The sequence below is a fragment of the Triticum aestivum genome, chromosome 4D (assembly GCF_018294505.1).
Source record: "Triticum aestivum cultivar Chinese Spring chromosome 4D, IWGSC CS RefSeq v2.1, whole genome shotgun sequence".
NCBI classification, from domain to species: Eukaryota; Viridiplantae; Streptophyta; class Magnoliopsida; order Poales; family Poaceae; genus Triticum; species Triticum aestivum.
Window position 1 is genome coordinate 477,306,150 of NC_057805.1, and position 15,628 is coordinate 477,321,777.

General features: G+C 47.7%; 1 protein-coding gene across 1 annotated transcript; it reads left to right on the forward strand.

The window, feature by feature from the left end:
- Positions 1 to 3,852: 3,852 nt before the first annotated feature.
- Positions 3,853 to 5,018, forward strand: LOC123100400 (BTB/POZ and MATH domain-containing protein 2-like). Its single transcript, XM_044522339.1, has one exon. The coding sequence runs from the start codon at positions 3,896 to 3,898 to the stop codon at positions 4,982 to 4,984; it is 1,089 nt and encodes a 362-aa protein (XP_044378274.1). The 5' UTR covers positions 3,853 to 3,895; the 3' UTR covers positions 4,985 to 5,018.
- The last annotated feature ends 10,610 nt before the right edge of the window (positions 5,019 to 15,628 follow it).

Genomic DNA, 15,628 nt, shown 5'->3' on the forward strand with positions numbered 1-15,628 from the left:
AGGGTGATCCAATTTCCCCGTACCTTTTCTTGATAGCAGCATAGGGCCTTTTGTGCCTCCTAAAATCTGTTGATGAGTCATCTAACGTGAGTGGTCTAAAAGTGGCTCCCTCGGCGCCACCGGTAAATCACTTATTATTTGCAGATGACAGCCTGCTGTTCTTCAAGGCGAGTGTTGATGGGGCACAACAGATTAACCAGTTGCTGACCACATATTGTCAAGCGTCGGGGCAGCGAATCAATCATGAGAAAATCTGCAATTTTTTTCAGTAAAGGGTGTCCTGAGAGCACTAAGGAGGAAGTAAAGCTGCTGTTGAATGTGCCAAATGAAACACTTAATGCAAAATACTTGGTTATGCCTACTGCAGCGGGGAGTTCAAAAAATGGAGCTTTCAAATACTTGAAGGATTATTTGTGGAGTAAGGTCCAAGGATGGATTGAACAAACTATATCAAGTGCCGGGAAAGAAGTTTTGATAAAGGCGGTAGCCCAAGCAGTCCCAGTATACTCATGTCATGTTTTAAGTTGCCGCGGGGCTTGTGTGAGCACTTAGATATGTTGATAAGGAAATTCTGGTGGGGGAGCAAGGATGGAAAGAGAAAGCCCAGTTGGGTCTCTTGGGAGACCATGACTAAACCTAAGGGTATGGGCGGTCTCGGATTTAAGGACTTCGAGTTATTCAATCTTGCTCTGCTAGCGAAACAAGCATGGCGCATCTTACAAACGCCGGCATCCTTGAGCGCAAGAATTCTGAAGAGTATTTACTTTCCCAATGGATGTATTTTATCAGCAGAACTAGGAAGTCACCCCAGCCAAATCTGGCGCTCTATTGTTGAAGGACGAGATATACTTAAACTTGGCCTGATCAGACGCATAGGGAATGGTGAGACAACCAAAATCTGGGAGGACAACTGGATCCCCAGGGATGTGATGATGAGGCCGTACGGGAGGAGATCTGCCAACCCCCCCCCCCCCCCCCGAACTGGTTTCATATCTGATCGACAACACATCAGCTACATGGGACCGAGCGAGGCTGGAAGAAGTATGCCTCCCGATCGATATTCAGGCTATTGTCCAAATACCACTCTGTACATCAAATATCCCGGATAGTTGGGCTTGGAATTTTGAGAGAAGTGGCAGTTTTACAGTAAGGTCGGCCTATAGAATGATGATAAATACAAAATATAGAAGAGGCATATGGATAGATGGAACGGCCGGCTCCTCAAGCATGGAAAGAGACGAGCAATCTTGGAAGCTTCTGTGGGGTACTAAAGTACCGGGGAAGGTACATATGTTTATGTGGAGATTAGCATGCCATTCTATTCCAACTGAAGATGTCAGGTCAAAGAGAAATATGGCTACATCGAGTTTGTGCAGTCTGTGTGGTGCAGAGGACTCCTGGCGCCATTCGCTGCTCGAGTGCTCGATGGCAAGATGCGTTTGGGCATTGGTTGATGGGGAACTAGCAGAACACTTGTGCGAGACGACGGGGCCGAGCGCTATGCAGTGGCTATTCTCTATGATAGACACATTATCGCATGCAACATTTGTGAAACTATCAGTCACTCTTTGGGCAATTTGTGGGCGAGGAGGAAAGCAATACACGACGAAGTATTCCAGAGTCCTGCAACTACTCACCAGTTTATTTGTAGCTTTATCAGAGAGCTCGAAATCCTTTCTGTCAAAAAGACCAATCCGCAGGGAGCCAATATGGCTAGTGCTCCACGGCCAAAAGCTCCTCCACCGGGTTTTATGAAAATTCACGTCGATGCTAGTATTGCAAGAAACCAGAGCAGAGGAGCGGCTCGGCGGTATGCAGAGATGCGTATGGTAATTATGTTGGAAGCTCGTCGCTGGTCATTGAGGGAGTAAGAAGTGCGGCAACGATGGAAGCTATTGCATGCAGGGAGGCTCTCTCCCTTGTGGATGATCTGATCTTACATAGTTTCGTTGTGGCGTCTGACTCGAAGCAGGTTGTGAATGAGATCAATAATGGCTCCAACGGAGTGTACGGGGCGATCTTATCAGAGATAAAGAATAGGGCTCTTCTGTTTAACTGCAGTTTTACGTTCGAAGGCAGAGCCGTTAACCGCGACGCCGATAGGTTAGCCAAGTTTTCAAACTCTTTAGATCAGGGAAGACACGTGTGGTTGATGCAACCCCACGATCCGATTTGTAATGCCACTCCATGTGGAGTTTGATCAATAAAACTTGGTGATACCCCTAAAAAACATATAGGGTTCCACCTTGAGGTAGTGGCCATGTCTCATCAAAATGTATGGGGAGCTCCAGTAGGATAGATGTCACCTCGGTTTGGATAGCACGCGCGCGAGCTCTTGTCACTTGGAGTTGTAGGTGTCGGTGTAAAATCCATGAGGGTGTCCATGGGGTGCTTCGCACCAGCGTCGACACAACCCGGAGGAACTCCTGGACAACTCGTACTTCCGCGAGAGCGTCACCTAGCGATCAAAGGTTGTTGATGAGGCCGGTGATCCGCCCCGCTAACGCTTCTAGCGTCTCGCCGTCCCTGAAGGTGATCTGCTCAAAGTTCGCGCAGAGGTGTTGTGTCGTCACATCCTGAACGCGTGTCACGACCATCCACATTGTTTGCCCGGCCTCCCAGGCCACATAGGCCGAGTTCTTGACGAGGAGAACGGAGTGCATCTCCTGTGGCACTGTACGGATCAGCTCGACAAGCGCCGCCATGTCCTCGCGGTCAGCCACCATCCCCTCGCCAAGCATTAACCTCCCAGAGTCCCTGCGCGCGAAGGTTGATCTGCATGATCAAAGCCCACTCAATGTATAATTGGTAGGGGTGAGTGTGGGGTAGATGATTGTGCCACTCCGGCTAGCTGTCTCTCGGATCACACGCTCGTGAACGACGACCTCGCGTGCTGCCCCGCCTGACCCAGCTACGCCCGTGGCTCCATGGTCGCGTCTCCGTGCGCACCTCCGACAATTTGGATCCTGATCGCCCCTTATCGTCTGTTGCCCGCTGGTCGTCACCGGCAGGCTCCTTGTTGTCGGGCATGGACCCTCGTTGCCCGTGGCTCTGATTTCAATTGTCAGCCGGCGGCTAGCCTAGCTCACGTTAAATCACTGTCCTCTGATGAATTCCAGGACACGGTGATTTGCGCACAGCGCACAAAACTTGTTGCTTTTTCTATTTTATCTTCGCTCTGCTCGATGCAACACGCACGACTAGCTCACCACGACCTCGCTCGATCGAACATGCCATCCCACGTCCACGAGGTGAGGCATGCCGGCCAGGGCCTTGACTCAATCCACGATGCACACGACACGCATAGATTGCGGCTCGTGCTCCTTATTTCACGTGCAAAAGGAAAAAGACCGGCGAAACCGGTCCTAGCTAAATCTTGGTTCAGGGTTTATCTGACACTCTCTCAAACCCTTGGGTGGGGCGACGGCGCAGTATGGTGCTTTGCAGCCGTGTCATGCATGTAAAGAGAGAACAATGTGTGATCATAGCACACGAGCATAATGCAGTATGGTGCTTTTGCAGCCGCGTCCCCGGCCGGCTGTGCTACACGCCGGCGAGTAGTACTATTTGCCATGCATATGCACCCGGTTTCAGAAAAAATACAGTTATTGGGTAACTGCACGCGCGTCTCCTCGGCAAAGGTACCCGCCAGCGATTTCACGCGCACTCGATCGCCGCGCGCGGGAACGCGCCCCGGTACTGCATGCGCTGGCCGACTGCTCGTGTGATGCGCGCGATTAATGCAGGCCAAGCAAGCGTCGTCCTACCTCCGTGCTTTCCAGCGACCTCGCAAGCTCTATATAAGAAGTTTAAGAACCTCACAAGCTCCCACACCCGTTTGTCATTCTTCCCAGCGACGAAATCACTCGATCTGTCCGTTCTTCCCAGGCTCGCCATGTCCGGCTCCCCCCTGTCCTCCGGCGGTGGCATGCCGTGGAAGACCGCTTCGGCCATCGTTGCGCGGCCATTGCCCGTCTCCGGCTCGCACGTCCTCAAGATCGACGGCTGCTCCCGCACCAAGGGCCTCGTCAACGGCTATGGTGTCTCGTCCGAGAAGTTCGTCGTTGGGCGCCATCGCTGGTACATGAGGTACTTCCCTGACGGTCACTCGGCAGGCCAAGCTGGTTGGATATCTATCTACCTCCATCTTGTTCCCGCTGATAGTGTCGATGATCAAGTCCACGCCCGGTGCAAGATCAGCTTGCTGGACCAGGACGGGGAGCCGGTGCCGTCGCGCGTCACGGACAGCCAAACATGCTACACCTTCTCCAGCAATACAGGGCCATGGGGTTCTCCTCAGCTCATCACCAGGAAGGACTTGGAGGAGTCACTTTACCTCAAGGATGATGTTTTCAGTGTCAAGTGCGAGATCACCGTGCCGAGGGAGATCTTCACGGAGCCCATCTCGCTGCTGGTCGCCGCGCCGCCGTCCGACATGCACCGCCACTTTGGCCGGCTCCTCTCCAGCGGCGACGGGGCGGATGTCACCTTCGAGGTCGGAGGCGAGACGTTCGCGGCGCACAGGTGCGTGCTCGCCGCTCGGTCGTCGGTGTTCATGGCGGAGCTGTTTGGGCCGATGAAGGAGAACACCGATGCTTCTGTACCCATCGCTGACATGGAGGCTAAAGTGTTCAAGGCCATGCTCCACTTCATCTACACAGACTCTCTGCCGCCCATGGACGATGAGCAGGAGGTGGTGGTCATGGCTCAGCATTTGCTTGTTGCCGCTGACACGTATAACCTCGAGAGGCTCAAGTTGCTCTGCGTAGAGAAGCTCTGCAATCACATGGACGCAAGCACCGCGGCCACTACGCTGGCATTGGCTGAGCAGCATTCCTGTCGCGGGCTCAAGGACTTGTGCTTCAAGTTCCTTGCGTCCCCTGGAAATATCCTCAAGGCCGTTGTGGCGAATGACGGCTTCGAGCATGTGAGGCGCAGCTGCCCGTCTGTGCTCAAGGAGCTCGTTGCCAAACTTTCACCTTGATTTGAGACAGGCACCGCCCTCTCTAGCTTGATTATCCTGCAATTTCAAGTAGTACTATTGAATTAATTATGTATCAGGAATTGATGTACTAGTACTTCTATTTGTGCTGCCTTTTCCATGTTAGATCATCAGTGGCCAAAACTATTGGTGATATGCAAAGGTCGAACTTATCATATCGGGGTTGCTAAATCTTAGTTGAATGTTGAACCAAATTTCAGTCGATGCTATATTCACGGGATTTTACATGAAGATTCATGCAAAATATTCCTTTTACTTTTTATCTTCTTTTTATTCCGAATTGCTAATTTCATGCGGATGAAAACAATTCACTTCCATCCATGTTTTGAGCTGTGCGAACTGTGCGTTGAGATTCATGTTTTTCCTTTTTTTTGGTCCTCTTGAACACTGAGTTTTCTTATCGGGCGCGCTCAATTTTTTAAGCCGACCCATTACGTTCCCCCTTGATATCCTGCGTCGGTCTCTTTTGCTTTTCTATTTTATTTATGGAGTGCGATATTTGTCACACGTGTGCCACATAGGTAAAACTATCATACACACCTTATTCCTTCTAAGTACAGAACGATTCCCCTCCTCCTAAACGACCGCGCAGGCTTGCCCGAGAAAATTGCGCATGTTGGATTCGAACCCACAACTCCCTGGCACCAAAGCACACCACCACAACCAACTCACCCTTAGGGATTTGTTGCTCAACTAAAGAAAACTATTAGTTTTGACCCTTCTTTTTACAATCGTGCTATTACAGAAAATTACCACGATTTCCCCTCGGGTCAAAGTTACCATGGTATTCATATGCAAGTTATCAGGTCTATGTTGCGTAAGTTACCGTGCTATTTACATAGAACTTACCAGGTACTATGTTTCAACAACTACATTCCCTTTCAAAGTTAGCATTGTGTTTTGTACACAAGTTATCAGGTCCTCGATGCGTAAAATACCGTGGTACTAACTCATAAGTTATCAGGGTATGTTTACATCAACCTCCCCTGGTCAAAGTTACCATGGGGGGTTGTACATGAGTTACCGGTTCTACGGTTCATATATTATCATGGTACTTACACCTAAAAACCCGGGTGTGTTTCAGTAGCTTTTTCCATAGGTAAAAACTTAGCACAATATTTTTGTGTAACTTATCACGCCTATAGCGGGTCAAAGCAGACCTTTTTTTGGGCCAACCCACGAGGACGTGCGCCCCTCATGACACTAAACATTATGTGACTTTCCCGTGGCACGCCATGTGTTGTGTTCATCCAAGAGGCCCCACGAGGCGAGTGTATGTTTTTAACAACTTTTTTTCCTTTGGTAAAAAGTCACCATGATGTTTATATGTAAGTACCGGTTATGGGTGCTTGTATTATCATGTTATTTACACAAACAATTTTTGGGGATGTTTTGAACAACTTTTTCCCGGGTCAAAAAGTTATCATGGTGATTCTAGGTAACCTATCAAGCCCGCCGTGCTTAAAAAATCGTGTTATTTACACAAAAGTTATCGGGGGTATGTTTCAGCAAACCCCCCCCCCCCCCCCACGGGTAAAAACCTTATGATGGTGTTTAGTTATCGCAATGCATATGTTTTCATGCTATTACATAGAAAAATACCAGGGGAGGGAGGTATACTACCGTGGTATTTACACATAAGTTACCGGAGTATCTTTTCAATAATTTTCTTCCCTATGGTCAAAGTTACCATGGTGTTTCTACCTCAGTTATCAGATGTGCGCTGCGTACATTAGCATCTATTTACACAGAAATTATCGAGTATAGTTTCACATTTTTCTTCCCCAATGGTTAAAGATACCATGATGTTTTTATCTAAATTATCAGGTCTATAGCGTGAATGTTATCGTGCTATTACAGAAATTGCCGGGAGGTTTTTTTTTGGGGGGGGGGGGGGGGGGGTTCAACAAATTTCTTCCCAATGTTCAAAGTTACCACGATGCTTTCACCAAAGTTATCACGCCTCCGGTGCTTGTATGACCATACTACTTACACATAATGTAACATGTGGTATACAAAAGTTATCATGTTGGTGGTGCGTTAGTTATCATGGTGGTGATGGAGAATTTACCACGGGAAAAGTTTATGTGCCAGGCTTGATAGGTGAAACAAAAAGATTTTCTGTGCTAACATATTAAAGGCAAAACATGTCAAAAATCATATTTTCCCTTAGCTTGTTCAACAATGAGTCGTAGGTGAGGTGGTCAGCTCCCTTTGTTGAATACTTGCAGACCAGAGATCAAATCCCAATGCAAGCATGATTTTTGCCCTGAAAGTCGGGAAGGCGTGTGGGGCCGTAATTGACTACGAAAATTAGGGAGGCACCTGTGGGTGCACGCGATAAAATCGGGAGGACTTGCGGGAAAACTAAAGAAGGGAGGAAATCAGGAGGGCGGGGTGGGTGCGCGCGATCGGATCTGACAGCGCTGGATGTGTGTGGTGGTTTTTGCAATCTGCCACACGGTTGCCACATACATATTTCGTTTATTTTATGTTCACTTCCCTGGTTATGTAGCTTCCTTTGTCTCTTCCCCTCCTCATCGTATCCTCTTTTCATTTCGCACACGCAACCCCGGAACAGAGGTGAGAGCTCCCCCTCGGTGTTCGATCCAATTGGTTGGTGGTGAATTGTCCGCGCTCTCCGTCCCGCCTCCCCGCTCTCTCCGCGCCCCCGCTCTATCTCCCGCTTGTAATTCCTACTCCCTCCTTCCATCTATATAGGGCCTAATACGTTTTTCAAGACTAACTTTGACCAAATGTTAGAGCAATAATATATGATATGCAAGTTACACAAAGTATACCGTCAAATTCGTATGTGAAAGGAGCTTCCAATGATATCATTTTCACATTATACATCCCATGTACTATTAATCTTATCAATAGTCGAAGGCGGTCTTGAAAAACGCATTAGACCCTATATAGATGGAAGGAGGGAGTAGTAGATTCAAACTGTAATTCTTAACGGATTTTCACTATAATTCCCAATGGATTTTACAGTGTAATTCCTAATGGATTTAACAATGTAAATATGTTATCAGTTTTATATATTCTTAACAGTGTTTAGTTTTTCAGTTTCCTAAGTTTGTGAAAATAGTCATATTTTCTCTCAACTGGAGCAATCCTCCCCATTGTATGTTTTTAACTAGTTTTTTCCAAAATGGAATTGCTAACTTCCTAAGCATGTTTTGGTCCCTGTAGTGTGTTTATTTCTGCAAATTCAGAAACCTATGATCTGGGCATCTAGTTTTCGGTTCTCCTGGTTCATGCTTTTGTGTGATTATGTTCTTATTTTCACTCCGTGTAGATTTTGTGCTTAACTTAGCCTATGTAATGATCCACAACAGGTATGTTCTGTCTTCCAGATTTGTTCAGGCAGGAGAGAGACAACAGGAGGTGATGAATGCACAGGAGGGGGGAGGGGGGTTGTTTACCTGTGACTTTTTTTTGCTTCTCCAGCCATGTTTGTGTCCCAGATCATGGAGGAATCGCCCTATCCGGTGGCGCTTCTCTGGGGTAAATTTAGTACCGTTTCAGTGAAATTACAGTGTAATTCTTTTGTGTCTTAAAGTGGAATTTACACTGTAAATCTTAGTGGAATTAGAGTGTCCTTTTAGTGGAATTACAATGTATTTTTAGTGGAACTACTGTGCATTTTTAATGGTTTATACACTATAATTATTAGTGGAACTACAGTGGGATTACGCTGTAAATCTAAGTGGATTTCCAGTATACTTTAGTGGATTTTTACTCCGTGTTTGCAAGTGGAATTTTTAGTGGAATTACAGTGTATTTTTAGTGGATTTTACACTGTAATTTTAGTGGTATTATTAGTGTAATTTTAGCCCTTTGTATAGTTGACTTACAGCAATAGCAGCGGTAATTTTTCAATATTTTAGTGCTCCAGAGTGTTATTTGGCTGTGTGGTTAGATGTCATCATTTTCGGTCATTTTCTTCCTCCGATAGTTAAGTTAGTCCACCTTTTTTTAGCTTTTAACCATTTTAGTTGCTTTCTGTACGGTTTTGAACAGTTTGGGGTGTGCATCGGTTTTATAGTTTGATGCGTGGACCTGTTTAGAAACGATTTGCATGACAGAAAGAACAGGGGACACGGGATAGATCACACTTGTCATTCTTTAGTTGGCTGAAAAATATGACTGAAAGTGAATTAGATTTCATATGTTCTGCCACTTGACTAAGACTTGATTAAAACCCATGTCATCCTGCCACCTGATTTTTACTATGGGTCCATCCCCTGATTTTCTGTTAAACCCATGTCATCCCATAATAAAACTGCTGCCTGTAGGCGTAGCATTGCTCTATGTTGCATTTGGTATGCGCCAACGTGCGTGACTAAGAGCATCTCCAACAGCTGCCCCAAAAGGCGCGCGCACGGTAAACCGAGTTTTTAGCGCGCGAGAGACGTTTCGGCGAGCTCCAGCGGTGGCGGGAAACTCGCGCGCGGGAACTGTTTGCGTGCGCGGGAAAAGGCGGCAGCTCGCGCGCTATTTTTGGCGCACCGCTTCCGGCGCGCCTTTAAATTGCGGCGCTCGCCACGCGCCTATTCCACACACTTCTCTTCCTCTTCCGCTGCCACGCCCGCCTCCATCGCTTCCTCGTTGCTTCCGCTGCCACGCGCGCCTCCACCGCTCCAGCGCCCCGCCACCGACGTGCCACCATGCCGCCGCGCCGCCGAGGAGCGTCGGGCTACCGCGGCGTCCGCCAGTGCCCCAACGACGGGTACTACTCGGAGATACGGTCCGGCGAACTCCGGCTCGGCCTCGGCACCTTCGAGATGGCGCACGAGGCCGCCCGCGCGTACGACGCGGCGGCGTGGCGCCTAGGCAGGCCGCGCCCGCAGATGAACTTCTAGGACGTCTACACGCTCCAGCAGGCGCTGGACGTCGCCCCGCCGCCTCGTCTTATCACGGCACAAGACCATGCAGAGCACGCTGAGCGGCAGCGCCGCCTCCTCGTCGCCCAGGAGGACGAGCGGGTCATGGCGGAGTGGCGCCGGCGCCACCCGGAGGACGTCACCCATGAGCAAGCCTACTGGGCAAGGCGCCGCGAGGAGCGGTTGGACAGGCGTCGGCGGAAGGCCCTGGTGATATGGCAGTGCGAAATCGTTCAGAATAGTGGGCAGACGATCTTTACGTCTAATGATGATCGTTGGGAGGACATGTGGCTCGATACCTCGGACCAGACCAGCGAGGATGGCGATGATGATGATGGTGACGACGACTGAGAGTAGGCTGTAGTTGCACTATCTAGTAGTTTATGTCGTTGCGCCGTAGTTTTTTATCTATCTATGCTATGGAACTATGTAAAATATCTATGTATCGTTTTTTTATCTATGAATTTTATCTATTGTTTTATTAAAAAAATGTACGTAATGTTTAGCGCGCGCTGCATTTTAGCGCGGGCGCTGAAGCTACGCGCGCGTTCAATTTTGACGCGGCTGCTGGAGCCAGCGCTGCCGGCCGCGTCAAACCAGGTGAACGGCACGCGGCAAATGAGTGTTTAGCACGCGGCGCGTTACGCGGCTGTTGAAGATGCTCTAAAATTTTGGATTCTAAATGCCAAAATCGTACACCTACAAAAATAAGCTAGTAAAATTGACTTATGTGCCTACGTGTCCTTCTCTCATTCAATCTCCCCCCACCCACCCTAACTTCAGGGTGGGGCCCCTCCCCTCTAATCAAAAGCTGCCAAGTAATCTTTTACATTAATTTTCATAACAATTACTCGCAGGTGTAGCAAAGCTCTTCTAAATGGCAGGCCGATCCTAAGATTTTAAGAGCCCAAAGCGAATCGAGAATCCGGGGCACCTTTATATACTACCTTTAATTTTCTTTACAACTTCCTAGATACAAAGTCGTTGATTATGATACCATTATCACTATAGGAAAACAATTGTTGCCTTGTGTTTAGCTACAAGCGCAGGGCAATTTATCGGTCACTTGGTGTATAACAGTCTATGACGAGTGTAATACCTAAAACCCATGGAGGCTCTCCGCTTATATCTCTATACGTCAACAATAACCCGAAAAACACTCGTCGTAGCTAAGTCTCTCGGCGTATTGCAAGAAATGCACTTTCCCTATAGGGTGCACTCGCCATACTTCCCTGCCACGTGGCCATAGTCCGCGCACCCGACAGCTCGTGACGGCTGGTCGTATAAGCAGAGTGCTCCTGACGGAACAGAGGGCTTACATATACCTTTTCTTTATTAAAAACAAGATGAAAACGGTTGTCTCCCGTAAGGTCGGAGAAAAAGCACTCGGCTTAATTTTGGATATTAACTGCACCCACAGTTCACCGCCACCGCCACCGCCTGAGCTCGCCACCGACGCCTCCTCCACGACCTTGACGTCGGCCGCCCAGCCTCCCCAACCTCAACGCCACATCACCACCAACGCCTCCACGACCTTGGCGTCGGCCGTTCCTCCACCACCTCAACGTTGGCGACACCCCCCACCGAAGGTGACCTTTTCCATTTTTTTCCTATTACTTTTAGCACTCCTTTTTGTATGTATGAAAATTTCATAGATAGGTGATGATTACTTTATTTTTTTGTTAGATTCTATATGGGTTAATTAGTTATATGGATGATATAGTTTGGTATGGATCCTGGCTAGGTTAATTAGTATGGATGACTTAAATCGGTCTAGCTAGATATATAGGTTTAAATTTAGGGTTCAATTGGATCGACCATAGATTACATTTTTTTTATCATATGGATATATAAATATATATGGATCGATGATATGATATGGATGTAGCTAGATAGGTTTAATTTGACAAGGATGATGGATTATATGGATGCGTACTAGAGTTTATAGCAATTGATAAAAAAATGATATGGATGATCTCGGATGTTTTGTTTATTCTTCATACATGATAGCATTTTTATAGTTTGTATAGATATAGGCCAATCCATCTGTAGTAGAGTTTAGCAATATTTGGTAACAGAAAAAGAACATGGAATAGAAAGGAAAAAAGAAAAAGAAAAACGAGTTACTTGGTAGCAAATAAAAATTGGTCAGAAAAATATTAGCCCGGACTGTTTTTGCTATAGAAGTTCCATACGATCTTGGATTGAAATGATCCAAAAAGAAAAATCGTTGGCCCCGACGAGACAAAGAGTTTGCATGTTGATCTATTTCTTCGTTTGAGAGAATCTTTAAGGACGCAACCATACAAGCCAAAACCTGATGTCAACCGTCTGGTGTGTGCGAACTGAGCATTGCTTAGATGGTTAGATTCCTTGGCCTACCAAGTTTTAAGATCTAGACTTAGCACCGATTCTTGAATTTTTCTGGGTTTATTTTAGGCTTCCGGCGATGTTCAACTTCATTAATATTAAGATGTTGTGTTGGCTCAATATCCCGAATGCGTTCCTAGGAGTAGGGTGCACATGCGTGCGTTCCGGCCGGCCCAAGGACGTACGGCGCGAACGGGTCATATCCTTGCTCCCTCCTCCGACCTCTTCGTGCGTGCATGCTACGGGCCACTGTGCACACGACACGCGCGCCGGAGACTGGCGCCAGCGATACGCCGGGGTGACGTTTCCTTTGGTGTGGGTGTGGTCGGGCCGGCGTGTGCAGCACAGCAGACGCCCTATCTTCATCGGTCCCGGCCGCGTGCCTTGGTTCTCTGGCAACGAACGAGCCTCGTTCAGCGACGTCCGTGCACGCCTTCTTATCTATCTACCTCTACTGGCAACGATGGTTCGCCGCGAACGGACGTGAGAACAACCCGGCCGGGGCGAGGGGAGGCGAGGGGTTGTTGGACCTGCAGGTGACGGCGATGCCCTGCTACCGTCAACCATGCCTTTCTGGCTTTTGAAGGGGACCCAAGGAGCGCCCAACCGCCTATGTCTTGCCGCTGTAGGAGTGGGTACTGGTAGGTGCATTCAAGAGTCTTTTCACGTAAGTTTCCTGGTCCTTCACGGCCAAGTTTTTTTTATTTTTCGTTTTTGATAAAACTTTCTATCTATCCATCCACTGTCAATCTACCCATCGACTATCACAGAATAGAAGACACTAGAAGTATAAAAAAAAGTTAAAGGTCCGTAGCCCATCTAGCGACGATTACAATCATTGGAGCGAGCCGAAAACGCGCCGCCATCAATGCCCCTCTCTCAACAGAGTCAGACAGATCTTATTGTAGTAGACAGTAAATAAGTTGTTGTGCTAAGATCACATAGGACCAGCGCACCAGAACAACAACCACCGTCGATGAAGAGAAGCGTAGATCAAGAGGATCTAACCTGCACACCCACAGATGCAGACCAACGAAGAACAGATCAAGTGGATCCACCGAAGACAAACGCCGACCAAATTCCATGAGATCCGCCGGAGACACACCTTCACACACCCTCCGATAATGCTGAAGGCACCGTCGAGATGAGGGCTAGGCAAGGAGAACGTTATTCAATCTCCATGGAGCCGACGTCTCCTTGCCTTCTTAAGCAGGACGCAAACCTTAGTAAATATAAAAACACCTAAAATGGAGATAGAGCCCTCCCGCTGGTAAGGCTCGAGATCCACTATGCCTCCCATGGCCTAAGGCCGCAACAGACAAGGTAGACGTACGTCGCGCCAGCAGGAGGCGAGCAGCCTTAGCTGCCTTTGAGTCGGTAGAGCACAACCAAGGGTACGCGTGCGTAAATTAAAGTTTTGGTGGTGTTCATGAAAATATGTTTTTTTCTTACCATAGAACTAGTGATGTGTATTTTCTGCAAGTACCTTACGTTTGATCTTGCGGAATTCGGGTTTGTATCCTTGTATGACCTTTCTTTCGAATCCGTTGAGTTATAATTTGGTCCTCGTATATGTGACGCAGCCGCCTTCTTCCCAAGAAAAGCCTAGGGTTTCTCCGCCTCCCGTCGGCGTCGTCGCCGATCCGTCACGTCTCCTGTGGCCTTAGGACCATGGCGACACGATGGATCCCGGCCCTTGCCGGCAGGAGGGCTCTGTTTTCATATGTTCCTTTGAGCTTTGTTGGGCTTCGTGTCCTGCTCAGGAACACGAGATGACGGCGGCTCCCTGAAGATGAAATAAAATTCTCCCCGCCTAGCCCCCGTCCCGGTGGTGTGTCTAGCATCGTCGGTGGACGTGTGAAGGTGTGCCTCCGACGGATCTGTCCTTGGTGGATTTGCTCGGCTCTAGTCATACTTCGTCTATGTTCGTGTCTTCAGGTTGGATCATTTCGATCTACATTACTCTTCATCGGCGGCGGTTGTTGTTCAGCTGAGCTGGTCCTATGGGACCTTAGCGCATGACGATTTTTTGACTGTCAACTTAAACAAGTTTTGCCCGACTCCGGTAAAGGAGGGGCGATGACGGCGGCGCGCCTTCGGCTCGCTTCAGTAATTGTAGTCGTCGCTGGGATGTCTATGGATCTGGATGTAATTTTTATTATCTTTCGCATTCGTTGTACTGCCATAATTGAAAATGAATAGATCAAAGGATTTCTTGCAAAAAGAAAATAATTTGGTCCTCGTACGACCTATATATCTTTCGAATCCGCTGAGTTATTTTGTGGACTTAGGGACCTCTTACCTGCACTATAGTGACATCATGCACTTGAGGGAATCATCCCCAGCCATTGTCCGTTCATCACTCACGATTCCTATCTTTTGGAACAGATGACTTAGTGAGCTCTCTAAAACATTTATTGATACTCCCGCTGTTTCATAATATAGTGCATATAATTTTTTTGAGAAGTCAAACTTTAGAAACTTTAACTAAATTTATAGAAAATATTATTTGTATCTAGAATACTAAATATATAAAATATGAAACTACATCTTAATGACATATGCTTGACAGTCTATATGTAAATTCTTTTCTTCAAAAACTAGATCAAAGATTGTTGACTTGTATTAGGTTTAGAAGGAATGTAAGAGGAGTCTCGGCAGTAGCTTGGCAAGAACTGCAAGATCTCTGTGCTAATTAATGTAGTCTTATTTGAGAAACAGGGATACATGTATCTGGACTGTCAACTTTCTATTAAATCCATGTATCTGGACTGTCAACTTTCTAACATGTTATCTTAAATACATGTTAGATGTCCTGTTACAAAAATTGATTTGTTAACATTCCACTTAAAATTAAAATGTTTTTGTAGCTCATGTGTAGGAACAGTACATGGACTAAAGATATCCTGTCTAAGAGAGGTGGGTAGGAAATGAAAAATATCGTTTACGTGATCATAAAGAAACAGTAGATCACTTTTTCCTATCCATAGAGCAGTATGAAGGAAAAGGTGCTAGTCTTTTCTCAAGGAAGCAGATGTCAACAATGGTGCTACTAGTCTTTTCTCAAGGAAAAAAATGGCATGTGCCGAGGGAGGATGTACCACGTAGGAAAAGCCCTGATGCGTCCTTCTAACGAGGAGGGGTTGGGATTGTGTGACATAACGGGGGGGAATCAGATCTCGCCCGAGCCGCTCTCGCGGGCGGCAGGGCGAAAACCTAGCCGTCGCCCGCCAGCTCCCCCTCCCCGCCTCTCCCCCTCCCCGCCGCCGCCGGAGGGCGCCACCGGGCGAAGCCCGGCTGGCGTCGGTGGCGGCGGGGTTCCTCTCCCACCTCCCCTGGGGCCCTGTGGCGCGAGACACATGGG

What these genes read in the sequence shown, in the direction of transcription:
- LOC123100400 (XM_044522339.1), top strand. Translation starts at nt 3,896, where the DNA reads ATGTCCGGCTCCCCCCTGTCCTCCGGCGGTGGCATGCCGTGGAAGACC.